We start from the raw sequence: 21537 nt of genomic DNA, 5'->3' as shown, positions 1-21537 counted from the left end.
TACATCCCAGGGTTGTGAGGGTTAAAAGGAGGCATGAGAAGGAAGAACTTAGCACAATGCTCAGCTCGGAGCTGAACTGAGTGGGATCCGGAAAACCCAGGGAATCCTATGGAAAACAATGAAGAGGAAACTCTAAATTCTCTCACCACACAGACAGCAGTCACAGCACGACTTGGGAAGTTTTGGCTGATTCTGTCCTAAATTATGCTGTCAAGTAACAGGTACAGAACTGCCAGAAGTCTTTTCCCGGTGGAGGCAACTGTGCAGAAACAAGTGTTTTTGATTCTGATTATGGAGGAAAAATGAACTCTGAAAACTCCCATTTGTAACATTGCAAATTTATTTCCAAACAAAATGTTCCTATTCCTGTTAAAAACATAATAAATTACTGTATTTAAATAGCCACCTATGTATCTAATACAACTTGGAAAAGTGGTTCTGACATTGACATCACCAGGGTTCCTGTTACAAAGGCAAATTCTTGAGCCCCCATCCTAACGAGCTGGGAATTCTAGGGGTGGGGCCTGGAGATGGAGGCTTTGACAGGTGCCCTGAGGAGAACCGCTGACTTAGGGTAAAAAGAGTTCTAAAAAATGAATTCATGGAAGGCTAACCTCCTACAATGTCTCAGAACTGGAAAGCCCACCGCAGTGTTCCGCCAACTGCCTGTGAATGAGTACACTCGATTAGCGAACAAAGAACAAGTCCAGTTTCCTTTCTGTGGAGAAAATTTGGAACTACTACTCCTGAAGTGAAAAAATCATTGACTTTCAGGATATGCAAGTCCTAAGTGTCCAATTTTACCAGTAAAATACAAAAGCAAAATTCATTTTAAGGTCACTAATACACGAGTAAAATGAGGCCGTGGATATACTGTGTAAAGTTGCAAGTGTCTTTTTTCTTTAAAAAAGTTCAAATGTGAACTGTGATTTCGAATGGTGACATACGAGATCCTAAGGACAACCAGATACTATAAATTTATGATTCAGAGCTCTCCACTGCAGACTCCCGAAAGTATTACAACTGCATTTTCTCAGGCAGAACACAAGAAGAGAATCAAATTTGATGGAGCAGACGGGTATCGGCGAGGCCCTCACTGTCGCACTTCTCAGTCACACGCCAAGGAATTCGAGAAGGTTCTAGAATCACTGCCCACCCCAGCCTGCCCCGCAGCGTGAGACACGAGGCAGGCGCGCTCCTCGCACCTGCCCTGGCCCCGCCGTGCACCGGAGGACAGGCCGGCCGCGGCGCGCAGGGGCAGGCGAGTCTAGTCCGGCACGCTGAAGGGCAGGGCGCTGATGACTTCCCCGGACTCGGTGACGATGGCCTCGTAGACCCAGCGGCGGTTGCAGCGGCACTTGGGGCCGCACTTGTTGGAGTTGCACTTGGGGCAGGGGTAGAAGCAGCCCAGGCAGTTCTTCTCCAGGCAGTCGCACAGGTCGGCGTCATTGCAGAGGAGTTTGCCGCTCCTGCTGTACTTCTTCATCACCCTGCGGAGGACGGAGCCACGCCGCTAGCGCCTCGGCAGAGCCGGCCCGGCCCGCCCGCCCCCGCCAGAATCCTCCCGGGACCGACGCCAGGGACAGGAGCCCCGTGTAACACTGTCTCGCGTGCCGCAGGCTGGGAGGTCCTCCCCCCCCAGGACTTCCAGGGAGCGACCAAGGCCTCCTCGGGCAGGTGCTCCAAACCTTTAAACCATGACTATTCTCAGTGGGATTTTCCCTAGTAAATCACACTCTTTTAAAAGCATTGCTTGGAATACAAGTATTTAAACAAAGGATGAAAGCCATCAAGTATCGTACCATATTCATTTATCTTTTAATAAGCACTTTTTTTAAAGATTTATGTATTTGAAAGGCAGAGATACAGAAAGAGAGAGGAAAAAAGAGAGATCTTCCATCCACTGGTTTGCTCCCCAAATGATGGCAACAGCCAGGGCTGGACCAGGCTGAAAGTAGGAGCCAAGAGCCTCTTCTGGTCTCCCACGTGGGTGCAGGGCCCAAGCACTTAGGCCATCTTCCTCTGCTTTCCTGGGTACATTAGCAGCGAGCTGCATTGGAAGTGGAGCAGCCGGGACTCAAACTGGCACCCATTTGGGATACCAGCACTGCAGACAGAGGCTTAACCTTCTACGCCACAGCGCCAGCCCCAACATATGTATGTTTAAAAAGCAAGCCCAGGGGTCAGCGCTGTGGTGCAGTACACTAAGCCTCAGCCTGTGCTGCTGGCATCCTATGTGGGCAGCAGTTCGAGTCCTGGCTGCTCCTCTTCCCATCCAGCTCTCTGCTATGGCCTGGGAAAGCAGTAGAAGATGGACCAAGTCCTTGGGCCCTGCACCCATGTGGGAGACCCAGAGGAGGCTCCTGTCTCCTGGTTTCAGATCGGCGCAGCTCCAGCCATTGCGGTCATCTGAGGAGAACCAATGGATGGAAGACTTCTCTCTCTCTGTCTCTGCTGCCTCTCTCTGTAACTCTGTCTTTCAAATAAATAAAATAAATCTTAAAAAAAAAAAAAAAAAGGGCGCAAACCCAGGGCCGGAGTGTGTGGCGCGATGGGTGAAGTCACCACCTGTGGAGCCTGCGTCACCCCATATGGGCACCAGTTCGTGTGCCAGCTGCTTCACTTCCCATCCAGCTCCCTGGTAACAGCCTGGGAAAGCAGCAGCAGGTGGCCCAAGTGCTTGGATCCCTGCCATCCACACAGGAGACCTGATGGAGCTCCCGGCTCCCGGCTCCTGTCCATTGCAGCCGTCTGAGGAGTGAACCAGCAGATGGAAGATCTCTCTCCCCAGCTCCCTCCCGCCCTCTCACCCTCTCTTTTCTCTACAACTCTGACTTTCAAACAAATCAATCAATCTTACAAAACTAACTAACTAACTAAATAAAAAGCAGGCCCCGGGCCAGTGCTGTGAGTACAGCAGGTTAAGCTGCCGCCTGCAATGCCCACATCCCAGCTGAGAACCGATTTGAATCCAGCTGCTCCACTTCAGATCCAGCTCCCTGCTACTGTACTGGGAAGGCAGGAAATGATGGTCCAAGTGCTTGGGCCCCTGCCCCCATGTGGGAGAACAGGATGGAATTCCAGGCTTCTGCTTCTTGCCCGGCCCAGCCCTAGTCATTGTAGCCATTTGGGGAATAAACCAATGGATGGAAAAATCTCTCTTGCTGTCTCTAACTCTGCTTTTCAAATAAACACAACTCTTTTTTGTCGTTTGGGTTTTTCCTACATCTTGACTTGAGATGCTTCCGTGATAGAAGATGCAGCTCTACGTATTCTACTGCAAGAATACACAAGGGACTTCTGTGCTTCAGCGGACGCCGTCTGCTTTAGGAACACTGCTTTCTCTGCTGCTGCAGTGACGCTGGGACCTCCTGAACACAGCTCCTCACTCTGTGAGTCGGACTCGTGCCAGGACACACAACGGGAGTGAAGGTGTCAGGGCCGAAGGAACACGGGCCACACAAGGCTGCCTCCCGACAGTGGGGGGTACCATTGCCCACTTGATGTGGGCCAGCGTCCCGCCCTAGCTGTGATCACACCGGGCTCTGCCTGTCTGGGGCACAGCCCAGGGGACCTCCTGAACACAGCTCCTCACATCTGTGAGTCAGACTCGTGCCAGGACACACAACGGGAGTGAAGGTGTCAGGGCCGAAGGAACACGGGCCACACAAGGCTGCCTCCCAACAGTGGGGGGTACCATCGCCCACTTGATGTGGGCCAGCGTCCCGCCCTAGCTGTGATCACACCGGGCTCTGCCTGTCTGGGACACAGCACATCTCCACGTGCACGGAGGAGGCTCGGGACCCTGACTGATGCTGAGCTACCTTTTTCCCTATGAAAAGCCTGTCTCTTATGTTCACTTTTCCATTACGGTATTTATTATTTTTTATTGACTTGTGAGATTCCTTGTATATTTTGGACAGTGATTTTTTTTTTAACTACAAATAACCTCTCCCACTTTGTGACTTGTTTTTCATTGTTTTTAGGGTGTCTTAATGGGCACAGGTTGTTAATTTTGATGTAGTCGAATTTATCAACCTTTCCTTTGTGGTTTGCTAATTTATACTTGGATGCACTAACAATCATTGCAGCAGGGACTGTGCTATGGCCATCTGATACCATGACTTCTTCCCATGGTTGTTATTATTTCTGCCCCTAATGAGACACCTTTGCTTCCCGCAATCATCTTTCCTGTCAGAGCTATTATTCTGGTACAGGGCTGTTGAATCCCTTTTTGGGAAAAAAAAAAAAAAAAAACTGTCTCTTCATTTGGAATTAGAGTACGCTGCTACTTGACTTTGCTAATTTCCAGATACATGCACTACTACTGTCCTTTAGAAGAGGTAGTTTTAAGTCATAAAAAGAGGCAATCTTTAATCACTTTGCTTTGTCAGTTAGAAAACGCACATCCTAGTTCCACAAATCGAATATAACAGGTCATGGACTTACTTACTCTTTGCAGAAAAATACTCGTTCATCTTTGACATCCGAGCCCTCTTCCGCTGCTCCCGAGTCTCGGGGTTGAAATCGGCCACCTGGGGTCCTGGGTTCTGAAATGCCAGGCATCGGAGCTGTCGCTCTATCTGCTGCTGTGAAATGAACACAATATAGAAGAGCTTCATGTGTTTATACTGCCTTAAAATAAAATTTCTGTAAACTACTATAACACAAGAAAATGACTACAGTTTACACAGAGAAACAGTGCATCTGATTAAGTTTCAAAAGATGATATGAGGGGCCGACGCTGTGGCGTAGTGGGCTAAGCCTCCGCCTGCAGTGCCAGCATCCCATATAGGAACCGGTTCAAGTCCCGGCTGCTCCACTTCCAATCCAGCCCTCTGCTGTGGCCTGGGAAAGCAGTGGAGGATGGCCCAAGTCCTTGAGCCCCTGCTCCCGTGTGGGAGACCTGGAAGAAGCTCCTGGCTCCTGGCTTTGGATCGGCGCAGCTCCAATCGTGGCCAGCTGAGGAGTGAACCAGGGGATGGAAGACCTCTCTCTCGACCTCTTTGCCTCTCCTCTCTCTCTGTAACTCTGACTTTCAAATAAATAAATCTTTTTTAAAAAAAAAAAGACGATATGAGCTTTCCCCAATTAGGGTATTCTTCCTGAACAACAAAAAAAAAATTATAAAACTCACATACAAAAATGTAAAAAAAAAAAAAATCAAGGGGGACAGAACTCTTTTTATATCCACAAAACACCAGTCAGCTTCCCAAATCTGATGGGGATGGGTGTCAGAATTTCCTGTTAGCTAGAAAAGCCCATGCCGAGGTTCTCACAGCACAGGGAGACCCAAAGCACACGTGCCCTGCCCTAAATTCAGGGACTGAGACAGGGTGAAAGTTGCTTCCCACCCTGGGAGTGTGGAGGCCCCTGGGGCTGCCACAGGGCACAGAAACCACCTACAGTATCCAGCCTCCACCAGAGCCACACCTGAAGAAGAAAAGCCTCACAGTGACTCCCTGGGGTGCTGGGAAACTTTTCAGTCTCACCCTTAGGAATGGGGCCTAAGCAGGAAGGCAGGCAACAAAATGCTTCAATAAACTCCTGATGACTCACTTAAAAAATGTGTATTTGTGATCAGCTGTTTGAAAGGCAGAGTGAAACAAGAGAGAGAGAGGGAGCTCTCCCTCCTGTAACAGCCCGGGGCTGGGCCAGACTGAAGCCAGGAGTCAGGACGTCCATCCAGGTTTCCCGTGAGGGTGGCAGGGATCTACCAACTACCAGGTGCACTAGCAGGGGGCCAGATGAGGACTCAAATTGCAGCCCTGAGATGTGACAGAGGTGACCCAAGTAACCCGAGCGGCGCCACAGTGCTGGCCCCGATGACTCCTTCTGGACATGTAACACTTTGGGTATGAGGGTATTGCCTAGAAGGGCTTTAGGAGAAAACCACCTGAGCAGTCTGAAACAGAGCTGGCCCATCCATGAGGGACACTTCCCTTGTGGGACTTCCGATGTAACGAGTGAGTAGCAAACTCACCTCGGCCGCTCTGCAGCTGATTTGGCTGAATCACTTTCGGCACAGAATAATAAACACATTGCTTTAAACTTTCACCCTGATGTGTGTTTATGGATTTGCTTTCACACTGAACCTCACAAGTGCCATTCTGCATTCAGGTGCAGCTATGAAGTAAGGCAGCCTGGTGCCACCCATCACTCTCGCATTCTCTGCAGCTCAGCCAGGGCTAAGAACCGAGACACAGGAGTGAGCTGACCAGTAGGCGTGTGTCGGCAATGCCACTTGCTACTGGTGTGCCTTGAGCAGTACCTGCTTTTGCTAAGCCTCTGTTTCTCCCTCTGTTAAATGGGGTTCTCTGATAAATGGGTTATCTGGTGACAATGATCAGAGGAGTGAAACACACAAGGTTTTAGAATCATGACACGACATAATAAAAACAGAATAAGGGCTTGATAAAGGGAAACACAGGAATGTATTCAGCAGTATTCTACTCTGAGAGCAGGATTCTATTGCAGAGAAAACTGGGCTTAAGTTCAGGGGGTATGAGAGGCAGGAGGGGACGGGGAGGTGAGCCTAGACCAGTGAGGAGCACAGAGTCCCGGCGTGGGGGGACAGAGACCATTCCCACGAGTGCTGCCTGGCCCAGCTTCCTGCTTGCTCGCCCCAGACCGCACAGAGGCCAGGCTCCATACCAGCTGCTTCTGTCCGATTTGGCAGGTTTTCTCAGGAGAATTTCTATCCCTGGGTCCCTGTGGAGTGGAACTGCTTTCTGTTGCTTGTTCACTCATTTCTGATTGCTAAAAAAATTGGGGAAAAAAAGCAACGTGCATTAGTATCAGACATCCCCAGCAACTTCACCTTAGGACTCCTCCCTGCTGTCTCTCACGTATCTCTCTCAAAGCCAGCCTTGCACAGAAAGCCAGCTGCTCCCACTCCCCTTAAATCCTGCCTGTGACCCCCAGACCACACTCACGCTCCTCTCTGCCAGGTGCCCCATGAACAAGAGAACTGTGCCTTCCGCTGCCTTGGCATCACAGGATTCTCTGGTTCAGCTCACTGGAGACCACCCTCTCCTGTTTAGGAAGCCTAGGAACTCTTAGACCCCCCGCCTTCTTCCGCCTTCACACTCACTCCTTTGGGGAAAGAGGAAGGCACATGGAAGCCACACACTCTAAGGGGTTCTGGGGAACCTCATCCGCCTCCTCTTCAGGGGAGATATTCAAGGCCACCTGCAGAAGCCATGACCTGCTCACTCAAGCTCTCTGACAAATTTCTAATGCGATCTATGCTGAATGAAGCCATCAGTTTTATGTAACATGTAGTTGCTAAAATGCCTATGATTCACTTCAAAAATACTTCAGTCTATATGCACAGCATGTTAGTGTGTGAATCCCAGTCGAGGTGGCCTCACAAGGCCTTGGTGGGGTGCGTGTGTGTGCACACACATGCACACAAGACACAGCACACAGATCTCTATCCTCCTCTTCTTCTAAGGCCATGAGTCCCAGGATCAGGGCCTCACCCTTGGGACCTCATTCACCCTCAGTTATCACCTAAAGGCCCTACCTCCGAAAGTAGTTACACTGGGGCTGGGGCTTCCACATTTGAACTTGAGGGTGGGGAGGGGGACACATTTAATTCACAGGAGTTACCTGCCAGTAAAGTCACCCTTGAAAACGCTTTCAGAAAATAGCCCTACGCAGCCAGGCACTCCCCAGCATGGGAACAGATCACTGTTTCTTAGCTTGAACAGCAGCCTATGGGCACTAAGTAGTGGCTTTCACACAGGAGCTGTTGACTAAACGATCCACTAAACAACAATGAACACGCTGCCCTTCAAACCCCAGAGCAGGCCCAGTGGAGGCCTCAGGAGCTGGGTCAGCGGGGGAAGCGACCGCAGGTCCAGGTCTCCACTTCACACTCATCCACGGAGGGAGCTCCAGGCAAGAGGACTCACACTTTAATCACACACACGTATCCTTACAGTGGCCCTGGCACATGGGGTTGAACTGACGCATGCCAATCATGATGGAGTACTCTCCTTGCCATTATACCTCAGGTCACTAGCAAATCATCAAAGTGAAAAAAAAGTTGAAATTCTAGCCGAGAAGTTGGTCTCTACTGTAAGTCAGTAGCAAATAAAACCATTTTTGCAGAGACACTATCTGTAAGACACTCCTTGAAAAATATTTAGACCTGAAGACACACCAGTGAACAGAGTCAAGCTATTTCAATCTCACTCCATCCCTAGCCTTGGTTCCTACACTTGCTAAAAATGACAGGCCACTGAGATAATTGCCGGGTGAGCCAAATCCCACCAGGGGCATATTTGGTGGAGAGCCAGCAACTGTGCAGGTGGTCAATTAAGTCAGTCCCTCGCCGCTCCCTCCCAGCCGGGGCAGCCGTTCCCAAAGCCACAGGACTGCTCGGCAACCTCTAAAAAGAATCCCCACTGCCGTGTGCTCTGTAAGGACGGAAAGCAACCTTGACCTGAGCCTTGAGAGTGATGTGAGATAAAGGTAATGCTTTAGAAGCAACTTCAGTCACAACAGCCAGATACCCACAGATACTTTTATAGCTGTGTTTTCCTACACCATACACCCCTCCCCCCCTCCCCCGCCACACACACACACACACACACACAACTTCTGGGGCTCAATATACAATAATGTGGAAACACAGATAACATGCTTAAAATAATGCACTCAGCAGAAAATGTATGGGACCCATTGCAACCACATAGCTGCCACTACCAATGCCACAAATGCCATAATCTGGGGTCGCTTTCAAACCAGCCCCCAACAGGGTCCACCCGGGTCAGTCCCAGGCCAGCACCTACAAGGCCTCTCTAATTAAAGCTTACTCATAACACAACTCTCTTGCATTATACATCCACATTCTTCCCTGAAGGGTGAACAAAAACAGAAACCTCTGGCCACTTTCAGCACTGCTGCAGGAGGTACACTCAGCATTACCCAGATGAATACCTCACAGGCACTCATCTCAAATACTGGAGTGTGGAGGTTCCTCCTCCCAGAGCCGCACGGCCCTTCCGTGCTCGCTTCTCACTTTCCATTGTTAGAGCAGTCCACAAGGCAGTGCGGAAGCCCCAGCTGTCCTCCACTCTCAACCTTAACACAGCAACACTGCAACACTCAGGTCAGCTCTCCGCGGCTCGCTTTGCCTCTTCTTCCCCGAGCAGGGCATCAGGGCCAGAGCCCACCCTTGGTAAAAGCATCTCCTTCCAGGGGTGGGCTGCCTCGGGCCTGGCCCTCCCTGCTTCCACAGGAGAGGGGCCCGTCAGCTGACGCAGGACAGGAGTCTAGAGAAAGGACCCAAGACGCCTACCTGTAAGTTGGACAAAAGAGAAGGAGAAGACCTGGAAAGAAAGAGAAACCGCACGCACTTCCTTGCTTCCTTTGTTTTGCTGAGAAATCACAGATCCCTCAAGGGAAAAATCCTAAGGCCTCAAAGGTGTTGGTACAATTTCAAGCTTTTGTAATAACAGCTGCGAGGAGTAAGACAGAGAGCGGAGGAGGGAAGGGCGTGAACAGAGGCTGGATCTTCCACCATGAGGACGCTAACATCACAGATGATGGTAATGCATCTCCCAGCTTTCATTCACAGTAAGCAATTCATCTAGAGCGGCGTTTGGACTCCAGCGCTCAGTCTCACAGCTTGACTTCAAATGTTTAACTCATTAATACCAAATTGTTTCATATTTTTGTACTTCAGTGTGAACAGCACACTATAAACACACACGTTATATATAAATATATAAAACAATTTAGGAAAAACTGTGTTGTCCCAAAAAGAAAATGAGGTTTTTAAGTTGTGTTTAAGAAACATGTCAGTTTCTCATGAAAACCCTCTGAAACTGTCCTCTGCCACTGGGACTCAAGCTAAGTGCTGAGTCATTTAACCACTCCCAGGTTAATCCATGCTCTGTTCATTTGTAAATTAAAGGGTAAAAACCACCTCTTGGTTCCTAATTACTTCCTTCAAGGAATAAGAAAAGAAAATGAAGTCTTCTGCTCTAAGCTTGTGATCCTTCCAGCAACGAGGCAAAACCTCTAGATGGTTCCAGAAAGTATTTCAGATCTGAACTTTTTATTCACAAAGGCACTCTTGTGTTTTCGAGATTACCCAGTAAATTTTGCAAAATCAAAATTGTATCATGTTGCCAGGCACGGACTGACAAAACTCAAGGCAGGCGCAAAGCCTCGCAGATTGTTCCTACACAAATGTATCCTTTGGCCGCCATTTGGCTCCGGTAGTTACAGGACTGAGAGAAGAAAGCACTCATCACTGTTGTCACGCACGATTCTACGGCGACCCCGAGGAGGAACAAACACACCAAGCACCAAGTGCAACGGCAGCAGTGAGCTGAAGAGCGGGCTGAGGAAAATCTCCTAGAAGATAAGGACCGTAACCAACCTAAAGGCTGTCCCAGCCAACACCTTTGTTTTTTCATTCACATGTCAGGCGTGTCCTAGCAGCTACACCGCTGGGTTGGATGCCTGTATCCCACGCTGGAGTGCCTGGGTTCCAACACGGGCTCCGTTCATTCCAGCTTCCTGCTACTGCCCAACCTGGGTGGCAAAAAGTGACGGCTCAGAGTTGGGTCCCCAGTACCACGTGAGATCTGGACTGAGTTCACAGCTCCCAGCCTCAGCTGTTACGGGCATCCAGGGAATCGACCAGAGGATGGGAGCTCTCTTTCTCGGTCTTTTTGCCTTTCAAATAGAGAAAATATAAATAGAACAAAAAAGCAAGCTAAGAAACAGGGCACCTCAAGATGGAAACTTGAATTGTTTATCCAATTTAAATAAGAAAATATGCCATATAAAATTATTATCCTGTAGTATTTACAAGTTTCTCAAGCAAAATATAGTATGGTTTTTGAACTAATGATTTATGTAGTAAGTCTTCAGAAAACTTTGTATTTTTCTTATAGATAATAATTTAATTTTTAAAAATGGAAGAGTACTTCTCAAGGATAATACCCCACTGAATTTGCTAGTCCAGAATTCACGGCATTTCTGATGTGAATTTTACAGAGAAAAGGTGTTTCTTTCTCTTCAGTTCCCAGTTTTCCAGAGAATGAGCTGACAGTCAGTGAAGCTGTTGCTTTTTCAAGTGAAGGATCCATATACTAAAGTGCTCCTCAGCTGACCTATGAGTTCTCAGAGAGCAAACTCTTTATGCTGTGAGTTGCACCATTTCATCAGTTTGCAGCTATCTGTAGGTTAATTTGTAATACGCACTGTACTTAAAAGTAACACAACTCGCAAGCTTATTCATGGCCATTTTGTTTACCATTGCAAAATCCTGGATTGTCCACAAGTAAGTAGGCAAATAAAACACACACGTGATAAGCACGGAGTACTGCGCAGCTGGGAGACCAGGATGAGGAAGATGTCTGTGAACTCAGTGAGCCCACTTACTGAGCAGCAGCCTACTGCCTACTGCGAAAGCATCGTGGCTAAGGCACCGTTCACGGGGGAAGCAACAGCAGGTCCAGGTCTCCACTTCACACTCATCCATGGAGGGAGCTCCAGGCAAGAGGACTCACACTTTAATCACACACACGTATCCTTACAGTGGCCCTGGCACATGGGGTTGAACTGACGCATGCCAATCATGATGGAGTACTCTCCTTGCCATTGTACCTCAGGTCACCAGCAAATCATCAAAGTGAAAAAAGCCATGGAACCTCACAGCTTAGCAGCACAGCACACTGCCGAGTGTGGGACATTCACTCTTGCGACCTCAGGGAGGACGTCAGCTGCCTTTGCCAAGCACGAAGAGGAAGCACTATACCATGGGTCACTAACCCAGCAAAGACCGAAATGCAAAATTTGAATTATGCTTTCTACTGAATGTGTCTTGCTTTCATACTCCCACAGACGTCAGGAATTATGTGTTTACCCCTTCGTGTAAGACAGAAGGGGATTCTAGGACATTGCTCCTGCAGCTGCATAATTTTAGTACGTTTATATGTTGTAGGGGAGCCTCATGGAATAACTGAAAAGCCACTGCCTTTGAGAGTGCCTCCAGGGAGGGGTACAGTAGGAACCTCGAGCTGTCATGCCAAATCTGTCGGCATCTCCCTCTGCAGCTGCTCACAAGCTCTCACTGGGCCTGCCCAATCCTCTCACGGAAACCACAGCGAGAGTAACCCCCATTGTCTGGGTACTACTACTGCAGTTGCACTATGGTGGTTGTTTGGTTAAGGCACTGTGCTGCTAGGGAGCTCTAACGGGCTGTAATTTTGAAAAGGCACATGTCCTAGTGGATCACCCTGGAAACCCAGAAGTCAACGGACCTGACCACCCAAGCCAGGAGCAGTGGCTCCAGCATGGATGACCTGCAGGGTACCGATCACACCTACTCTGCAAATCATTCACGCAGCAAGCATTTAGACAAGTAAGACACTTGGGCTCTCCAAACAGTACACGAGAATGTGGCAAACACAACATGTGCCTCACTCAATGCACCGACGGGCCAGTGGAGCGGGGAAAGACTGTTAAATGGAAGAGCAGTGGTGACAAGCAAGGCTCCCCTAGAACAGGTGCCTTGTGAAAGAGTCTTGAAAATGCACAGGGGAACTCCAGGCTGACAGGGAGTGCAAAGGGGATTCTGGGTGCACAGAGCTGCTCTGAGCTGGAAGAGCCTAGGGCAGGCGGCAGGTGCAGAGAGCTGCTCTGAGCCAGCTAGCTCAGGGTGGGGCTAGGCAGTGTGAAATCAAAGCGTATCACAATAGCCTCTGTCTCTACCCAGACTACAAGCACCTGAGTACACCTGAGCACACCCTCTCAGCACCTCCAGGGGCTCCCTTTGGGAAAATGACTGAAATGACTTTACACAACTTGTGACCTGGACAGAGGAGCAGCAGTGAGATGATATGTGGGCTAATAGTTCAAGTTTACTGATGGCATCACCATTATGCTAATACTGTTACTAATTTAATTCCATAATAAACTATACTGATATTTCATGGAACGACTCCCTCCTCAGGACACATCTGCTTGCTGCCCCTCAACCTGTGCCTGCTGTTCTCTCCAGCACGAAGGCCTTCAATGAACACTCTAGCCATCTGGCATGTAACAAAAGCTTTAGAATCAGCATCTTCTTAACCAAGTAATTCCTCTTTAGTGAATTTAGACTAAGAGATGACAGAAGTTGACAAATATTTCACTACGAGAATCTGTCTTGGAACCGGCGCTGTGGCATAGCAGGTAAAGCCGCCACCTGCAGTGCCAGCATTCCATATGGACGCCAGTTCGAGTCCCAGCTGCTCCACTTCCCATCCAGCTCTCTGCTATGGACTGGGAAAGCAGATGGCCCAAGACCTTGGGCCCCTGTACCCAGGTGGGAGACTCGGAAGACTCTCTTGGCTCCTGGCTTCCGATCAGATCAGCTCTGGCTGTTGAGGCCATCTGGGGAGTGAATCAGCAGATGGAAGAACCCCCCCACCACTGCCTATGCCTCTCTGTAACTCTGCCTTTCAAATAAATTAATAAATCTTAAAAAAAAAAAGTCAATCTTGTATCAACTGCTGGATTGTACAGCTGCAAGTTAGGAGTGAAAATGTAAGCAACAACTTTAATCAAAAAATCCTGTAACAGGCTGCAACTGTTGGAATGGTTCTGTGGAAATGTTATGTGCTTACAGGAATCTACACACTTTATAGTCCAGAAAGCAAACTCGAGAACGTAGAGAATTTTAAACATTTCTTTGTGAGATAGTTTTGGTAAATCAGATTTTTCTAGGAACTTCACCACTTCTCCCAAGCTGTCACTTATTAGCACGAACTTGTTGATCAATATCATTGGGTCACTTAAGTCATTTTTATTCATGACAGTTTATACCTTCTCTCTCAAGAGTCTGTTCATCTTTTCAAAGAATTCAGTTTTCTTTCCGTTTCTCTCTCTTCCATTTCAAATCCTCCTAAGAACACTGGGTACGTTTGCTCTTCTACTGTCCTAAGACATATGCTAAGCTCTGGGGTTTCTGCTCCTTTTCCCCTTGCTGTGAACATTTCAGGATATAAACTTCATTACTCAGTTCTGCACTTGCTCAGCTTATGTTCCGTCCTCTCTCCTAGCCTGCCTCTGTCTTTGAGCTCATCTCTTATTTCAATGCTTCATCCCATGAAGAAGTCGGCTCCCCATGTCCTGCTCTGCTCTGCCCTGGCCAGTCTGCAGTTTTCATTCTGGCCCTTTCCCACCTGCTGTGACCTTTGCGTGGACGTCCTTCTTCCTGAGACAGCTGCTCGCTGCAGGACGAGGGGAGAGGGGCCTGGGGGTTTCCCACCAACGCGCCCAGAGTAGGCTCACACTCACCCCTAGTGCTACACTGAGTCTGAAATGGCTCCGCCCTTTGCCCATCAAGAAGAGTGACTGCAGAGCTGATGCCACCGGCTGTCTTTCCCTAGCCTGGCCCCCCAAGAGCAGGGCAGTGTGCCCAAGGATGCGCTCCTTTGTCTCCACTGCTACCCCGATAGGTCTCTCATGCCCCAGGGACCTGCAGGAGCCTGTCCAGGGGGGCTGAAGTTCCAAGCAAGGGATTGCAGGTTTGGCCTCTGAGGTTGTGCAGGAAAATTTTGGAAGGTCCTAAGTATGGTTAAAGATGCAGGGACCCACGTTTGCTCTCAGATTACTTCCACAGCTGGGCCCAGACTTACTTATGTAGCACTAATGATTCACGCTTGTGCTTCAGATTAGGCACCATTTCCTGGGTGCACTGCATCTTCACCGGTTTGACACTCCCATCTTTGTCAGGCCTACTTTGAACGGCACTTGGTTTCTCTGCCTTCAGTCCCTCCAGTCCACAGAGGTGCCACCTCCTTATCATGAGACACTGGTCACCTGCCACCCATGAGACACTTCTGATGCCCTGGGGTCCTCCAGGCGTGCCCCCAGTGGCATGACTTAGGCTTGCCTTCCCAGCCTCGTCTTCCCTGCAGCACTCCCTTCACCTGACGCCAGAATGTCGCCACTCCAGCCCCCAGCTACACTTGCCTCACTGAGTATGTGTGTGGAAAACCACCCTGGGGAACCCGCTGACGGGTCAGGACACCCCGTCCCCTTCTCGGTCTCCAAGTGCGATCCCAGTTTCAGGAGTCCTTACTCATCTGCAGTTTGTTTTGTGGGCAATGCCAGTCTGAAAACTGAAATCCTTAACTTTCAGGCGGTGTGCTGTCCCGAGCAGGGTAACGCAATCTCCGGCCACCCTGCTGCAGGCTGCCTGGAGTGGGACTCGTTGCCTGCTCAGCGTCTCCATGCTGCATGCATCGCCCACCTGCTAGCTGCTATCAGATGGTTTCACTGTCAAATCAACTAGGACGTTACTGCGGTGCTTGTGTTGAAGAGACAAAGTCTGATACTGCTAGGGTTTCATGCACCCATGGGGGCGGGGAGTCTTGGAATGCACCCATTCACAGACTTGTCTCCCCTGCCACACCCCTGTCGCCTCAAGGCAGGATGGAGACCCTTAGCCCCGCCCCGGGGTGTCTGTAGCTCCTGCTCAGACAGCAGCCCCTGTGCTCACGCGGATCCTCTAGCAGAGAGCATGAACAGCATAATTTCCACCAGAAGCAGTAACTGGGAGACCCAACCTGTTTCCCGTGAAACTCAGCACTATGGGGCATCTTCTCAGGATCTCCCCCACCTCTTCCCTCCCCACCCACTTAAACTGGAGCCAAAGAGTCCTGCTTCGCATGATAAGCAAAGGAAACCCTAAGGTGCGAGCTGGCTGCACGATCACCCTGAGCAAACCTCTGACCGGCAGGGCCTCCTTCTCTACTTCTACCTTGACCTAAATCAACAGCGTTCATCTCCGGCTTGTGCTGAAAGTAATTCTCGTGTGTGTGTGTGTGTAAGGAAATACTGTTAGGCAGTAATAGCAAGTAGCCTTGGATGTTTGTTTTATAGTTTCTTTTTCCTGTATCCACCTGTTTCCTATAATAAACATGTATTTGATAATTTTTAGATAATTAACAATATTTGAAAAGATGACTTCTGCGAATAACCTATGGTTCTCTCATATGTGCGAAATAAATATGTCCAGCAGATGGTGCAAAAACCCTAACCCAGAATTAAAATAGCTTTAAAAAAGAAAAATAGGCCTTCCTACCTCAAGAACACCAGGTGCAGGGCACCCTTGGAATAAGACAAAACAGAGGCTGGCTCCAGAATTATTCTCTCCCTTAAGAACCATTCGTTTACTTCCGTCTCAGTGAAAGGAGACTCCTTTCAGAGGTGAGGGCCTCTGTGACGCGAAACCCAGAGCCTGCAAAGCAACACAGGCCAGGTGGAGGAGTCACCAGGCATGGACAAGAGGGAGTCGGCATGTCGCCAGCCCCAGAAAGGTCATCCACCAGCTTTCAAACACGGTTTTAAAGATTTTTCTCTGCATTCAACTCCAATACACGAAACCAACCCAAGTGGAGCTGTTTTACCTAAAGCAGGACGGGGAGGGCAAGAGCCAGGCGGGGCCTTCTCCTTGTCCCTGGCCGGCCCCAGCCCTCCTGGGAGCTGTCCTAGTCAAGAAGTAGTCACACTTCATCAACACCTATGGGATCCGGAAGATACCTCCAAGAGGTCCTGGCAGGGGAGGGCATGGGGGGAGAACCGGGAACCCTAACACAGGAAAATATTTTTCTTTTGCCTCTGAGAAAAGCAATGCTCAGAGGAGGAGAGTTGCATATCAAAAACACCCAAAAAGATAAAAATTACTACTTTTGAAGAGAGCATCAATAAGGACATTGATTTGAGCTACATCCACATATTCATGCTATGTTTTTCACAAATGTGGCATTTGAAATTAGAATTTATCGTGTGTGCAGGGTTGGTGTTTGGCGGTGTGGTTAAGAGGCTGCTTCAGAAATGTCCCCATCCCATATGCAAGCCCCCGGGGTTAAGGCCTCGGCTCCAGCTTCCCCCGGAAGCACACCCTGGCATCAGCAGGTCATCCCCGAGTACCTGGATTCCTGCCACTCACCTGAGAATCCTGGCGGCAGATCCTGGCTCCTGATTTCAGCACGGCTCAGCCCTGGGTGTGACTGGCATTTGGGGAATGAACCAGGGGACCAAGAGATGCGAGGTCTCTGTCTTTCAAACAGATATTAAATTTTAAAATAATTTATAATGTAAATACATTTCTGACATTTATAATTCTCATTTATAATACTCATTTATACAACCATGTTATGGTTGTATATGGTTTATATGTATATTGTATATGGTTGTATATGGTTTATGGAAACTAAGAAAGTCAGTACTTCAGTGAACGCTACACTTAAATCAACTGGAGCCAGCGCTGTGGCGCAGTGGGCGGAGCCTCTGCCTGCGGCACCAGCATCCCATAAGGGCGCCGGTTCGAGTCCCGGCTGCTCCACTTCCGATCCCGCTCTCAGCCAAGACCTGGGAAAGCCGTGGAGGATGGCCCAAGTCCCTGGGCCCAGACCCTGCGTGGGAGGCCCGGGAGAAGCTCCTGGCTTCGGGTCGGCGCGGCGCCACCACGAACGCGCGTGGGAGAGCCGGAGGAAGCCGCTTCCCGGCCCGCGGCTCCGGCCACTCGGGAGTGACCCAGCGGATGGACGGCCTCCGCCGTCTGGCCTCCTCTCTCTAACTCCGCCCTCGAACCCTCAGAGAGTTTATGCCCAGCGGATGTCTCCAGACCGCACTTGCGCAGCGTCTGTGATTTTCAGAGAAATCGGGAATGGAGACGGCGATCCGGCCGCTCGGGGCCAGCCGTGTCAGAGTCCGAGAGCCCTCAGCAACCCACGCCTGCGGACCGCGGCGACCGCCTCGCAGAGGGCCCCCTCCTCTGGAAACCTCCCCGGCAGGCAGCGTGCGCGGGAAGCGCGGGAAGCGCGCTGAGGCCCGGCTCGCCCGAGGGGACGGCCGCGCAGGCCTCCGCTGCCCGCCCCGCCGCCCCGCCCGGCCTCCCGCGGCGCCGGCCCGGACGTTGCACTGACCTGGGCCGCGCGCGGCTACCTCACACGCCCGGGGTTCCCTCCCGGCCGCCCGCAGCGCGCGCGCTCCGCCAGCAGGGGGCGCCCGCGCGCTCGGGGCAGGGGGCGGGGCGAGCGCGCGCTTCCGCTTCCGGCCCTTTCCCGCCTGCTCCCGCTGCGGCCTGCTCGGCTCAGCTGCGGTTGGTTTGTGGCTAGTTGGGCAGTGGTTGTTGGGCCCAGTCCGCAGGCCCAGCCCAGTGAGTCCCCCCGAGAGCGCAGCGCCCGCCGGCCTGAGCCCCCCAGAGATCTGAGTCCGGCGCCAGCTCCCCGCGGGTCCCCGGGCACCTGCGCCAGGGCGCCCACCCGGCCCCTCGCCGCCACCTGCCCTGCTGCTGCGTGTTCCGGCGGTTCCTGGCTGCCTTGCTGTCTGTCTCTTCGGTTCTCCAGTTATGACTGAGCTCACACCGTCCGGGTTCTCAGTTCTGACCGGTGCCGGAGAAGCCCAGGGACAGGTTCCCCAGGTGGGCCTCAGAGCTGCGGCCGGACGGTGCCTCCCGGGTTGGGCAGCGCGCACCTGTGGTCTGCGGTCGGTGCCGAGGGATGGGGGGGGGGGGTATCCCCGTGTGCACGGGAGGCCCCCCGCGAGTGGGAGGTGCTCAGTGTCAGAGCCGCTCGGCCCCTGGTTACCAGTTGAGTTCACAGCTTCACCAGGTCTCTAGGGAGACAGTGAGGACGCTGGCTGGGCAGGACAGATTCTGGACTTGAAGCACCGGCACGTGGGCGAGATCGGTGAGCCCGGGGTCTTGCTCTCCCTGCTGCAAGGCCCCCCTGCCGCAGATTCCAGCCTTTGTGCTCTGTTCCCCAGCCCTGAGGGGAAGCGTCTCCAGGAGCTGTGTAACTCGGGACACGTTTGCTTTTCCTTTCTCCAAAACTCATCTTTCTTTCTTTTAATATTTATTTATTTTGAAAGAGAGAGGTAGAGACAGAGAGAGGTCTTCCATCCGCTGGTTCACTCCCCAGATGGCCACAATGGCCAGAGTTGTGCCGATCCGAAATCAGGAGCCAGGAGCTTCTTCTGGGTCTCCTATGCAGGTACAGGGGCCCAAGGACTTGGACCATCCTTTACTGCTTTCCCAGGCCACAGCAGAGAGCCGGATGGGAAGTGGAGCAGCCGGGACTAGAACCAGCACCCATATGGGATGCCGGCACTGGAGGCCAGGGCTTTTACTGCTGCACCACAGCGCCGGCCTCTCCAAAACTCACTTAGCAACTTCCTAACAGTAAAATCTCTATCAGATACAAAGAAAGAAACTGGTCTGGGTTTTCGTCCAGACAGACCGTGTGGATGCACTGGCTCACGGGGGATGCTGAGACAGAGACGGGTACTGATGCTGCGTAGCTCAGTCCACCACACAGCGCAACCTCGGCAGGTGCTGCTGTGCCCTGCTGACCACCTCTCCCAGGAGCGAGCGCTGTGCTACTTCTCTTTGATTCCTTCTCAGATGAAAACAAATGAAGTTTGTTTTCCTCTAAAACCGGGGAAGACACACACACAGTATGTCTTATATGCGTACATACACAGATACACAAATAACCTTTCCAAAAAGGTTAGGCCTTTAAGAATAAAGCATGGGTAGGAGGCTTCTGTTAAAACGTCTATAATTTATTATTTTGAAATTGTAACCCAAGGATAGCCATTTAAAAAACAAGAGCAGATAAAATTTACCCATGTTTTTCTCCAGTGAAGTAGTTAAAGGAAGTGATGATGTGTACCTATCAGAGTTTTTCTGCTTGCCTCCATTAAATCAAGATACTAACATTCAAGAATATTTAGCAGGGCTGGCACTGTGGTGTAATGAGTTGAGCTGCCACCTGCCATGCTGGCATCCCTTACAGGGGCCGGTTCGAATCTCACTGCTCTGTTTCCATCAGGTTCCTGCCAATGCGCCTGCAAAACAGTGCCAAGTCCTCGACCCTGCACCCACACTGGAGACCCAGACAAAGTTCCCGGCCCTTGGCTTCAACCTGGCCCTGTCCTGGCTGTTGCAGCCACTGGGGAGTGAACCAGCAGATGGAAGATCTCTCTCTCCCTCCCTCTTGCTCTCTGTACCTCTGCCTTGCAAACAGAATAAACTTTTTTTAAAAAGAATAAATAGCTATGTATCAGTTATTGTATACAACACCATTTCTAGACTTACCAGTTATCACCAGTTAAGTGAAATGGAAACCCTTTACCATAGCATGGAGTAAGTCAGGTTGTTGCCATTGTGACTGTATTATATAGATATATGAAGGTCTTCCCCGAAAGGACCCTATGTAAACTTTTAATACCTTCAGAAGTATAAATGCTGTAAATTCATGTCTTTCAGGAAAACTTTATTTCAAATTGTAATGATTTACCTTTCTTTTACATTAATGTGCTTAATTTTGAATATAAAAATTTTAAAGTTTCTAATTCCTCTGATGATGTAAGTTGGAAAATATTGACTGAAATATAAAATTCAGCTTTTTAGGACAACTTGTACTTCCACTTTGGGCTTATTAAAATACTTAGTGGGTAACTTGAGCTATCACTATCACCAACTTTGAAAGAAAAAAGTGGGATAAAAAAGGCGGTTGGAAAGACAGTTGTATTGCAGCCCTTGGTGTGCCTTTAGCCTACAGTAAGCTGATGGTGTCCCATAAGGCTGTATGTGGGTTCAATACCTGGCTCAGGCTTTTGACTGCAGCTGCCTGCTAACGCAGACGCTGGAGCAGCAGGGACAGCTCTAATACATGGATCCGTACCTCCCAAGTGGAAAGCCTGGATTAAGTTCCCAGCCCTGGGTTTGACCCCACCCAGCCGCCAACCACTGTGGATGTTTGGGGGAATCAAACAGTAGATGGTGAGAACGCGCTCGCTCACATGCAGCTCTCTGCCTCTCACATAATAGTCAATGTATTGTAGATCTAACAGCAAATAACTTTATTTTTAAATGTATTAATTACAAACCTGTAGAAAGTTGACTTTTTGTAACAGTAACTTTTTGTCTTGAACCATTAAGACAACTTGAACATCTTATGTGTCAGTCACCCCTTGATGTACGTTTCTAACCAAGGGTATTTGCTTCATGAATGCAACACTGTGATCAAAGCCAGCAAATTAATTTCCAATACATTTCTGATATCTGAATCTCAGCTCGACTGAAGTTTTTCCAGTTGCCCCCAGGACGTTCTTCATAGCACAAGGATCTGACTCAGAATCTCACATTGCTGTCATTTATCTTTAATCTCCATGCGGTGCAAGCCCTCCGTCTTTCCTTGACTCTCATAACCTTTTCACTTTTGGAGAGGACTCTGTGTCATTTCATCGTATGAAATGGAGAATTTGTATTTAGCCCTTCATGATGATGTTAACACTGATAAGGTGACGTTGCCAGGCTTCTCCAAAATTGTTAGCTACTCATTTTCCCCTCATTCTGAGTCAGGATTTTCTGAGAAAGTACTTTTAAATTATGAAAATACCGTTTTTGCCAACAAAATTTGAGTTTATTCATGATTTAGGTAAATAAGAAGTCATCATTTCTTATTTTATTCCCTTATTGTCTTTATCATGCTGCTCAAATTTTCCCAG

At 49.8% G+C, this 21537-nt stretch overlaps 1 protein-coding gene across 11 annotated transcripts; it reads right to left on the bottom strand.

Annotated features, from left to right (window-relative positions):
* Window positions 1-322: 322 nt before the first annotated feature.
* On the bottom strand, window positions 323-18711 carry ARL14EPL (ARF like GTPase 14 effector protein like). 11 transcript variants are annotated; one of them, XM_089334815.1, is made up of 5 exons: window positions 18306-18711; window positions 16970-17079; window positions 6655-6759; window positions 4450-4589; window positions 323-1490 (listed from the first exon to the last, which is right to left on the bottom strand). In XM_089334815.1, the coding sequence occupies exons 3-5, from the start codon at window positions 6748-6750 to the stop codon at window positions 1268-1270; spliced, it is 459 nt and encodes a 152-aa protein (XP_089190941.1). In that variant the 5' UTR covers window positions 6751-6759; window positions 16970-17079; window positions 18306-18711; the 3' UTR covers window positions 323-1267. The 11 variants fall into 11 exon arrangements, with proteins under 11 accessions (XP_089190941.1, XP_089190942.1, XP_089190943.1 ...); XM_089334816.1 differs by having other exon boundaries at window positions 16970-17075; XM_089334817.1 differs by lacking the exon at window positions 18306-18711 and adding an exon at window positions 17949-18286 and having other exon boundaries at window positions 4450-4586.
* Between the last annotated feature and the right edge of the window lie 2826 nt (window positions 18712-21537).

Source organism: Oryctolagus cuniculus, chromosome 6, assembly GCF_051225735.1.
Source record: "Oryctolagus cuniculus isolate XC-2025 breed Fujian yellow rabbit chromosome 6, ASM5122573v1, whole genome shotgun sequence".
NCBI lineage: Eukaryota > Metazoa > Chordata > Mammalia > Lagomorpha > Leporidae > Oryctolagus > Oryctolagus cuniculus.
This window is presented reverse-complemented; position numbering and strand designations above follow the sequence as displayed.

Excerpts from the sequence above, each read along its gene's own strand:
- ARL14EPL (XM_089334815.1), bottom strand. The coding sequence starts at position 6,750 with ATGAGTGAACAAGCAACAGAAAGCAGTTCCACTCCACAGGGACCCAGG. Across the intron at positions 4,590-6,654 it reads AAATCGGACAGAAGCAGCTG|CAGCAGATAGAGCGACAGCT; the intron begins GTATGGAGCCTG and ends TTCATTTCACAG. Across the intron at positions 1,491-4,449 it reads TATTTTTCTGCAAAGAGTAA|GGTGATGAAGAAGTACAGCA; the intron begins GTAAGTCCATGA and ends CGTCCTCCGCAG.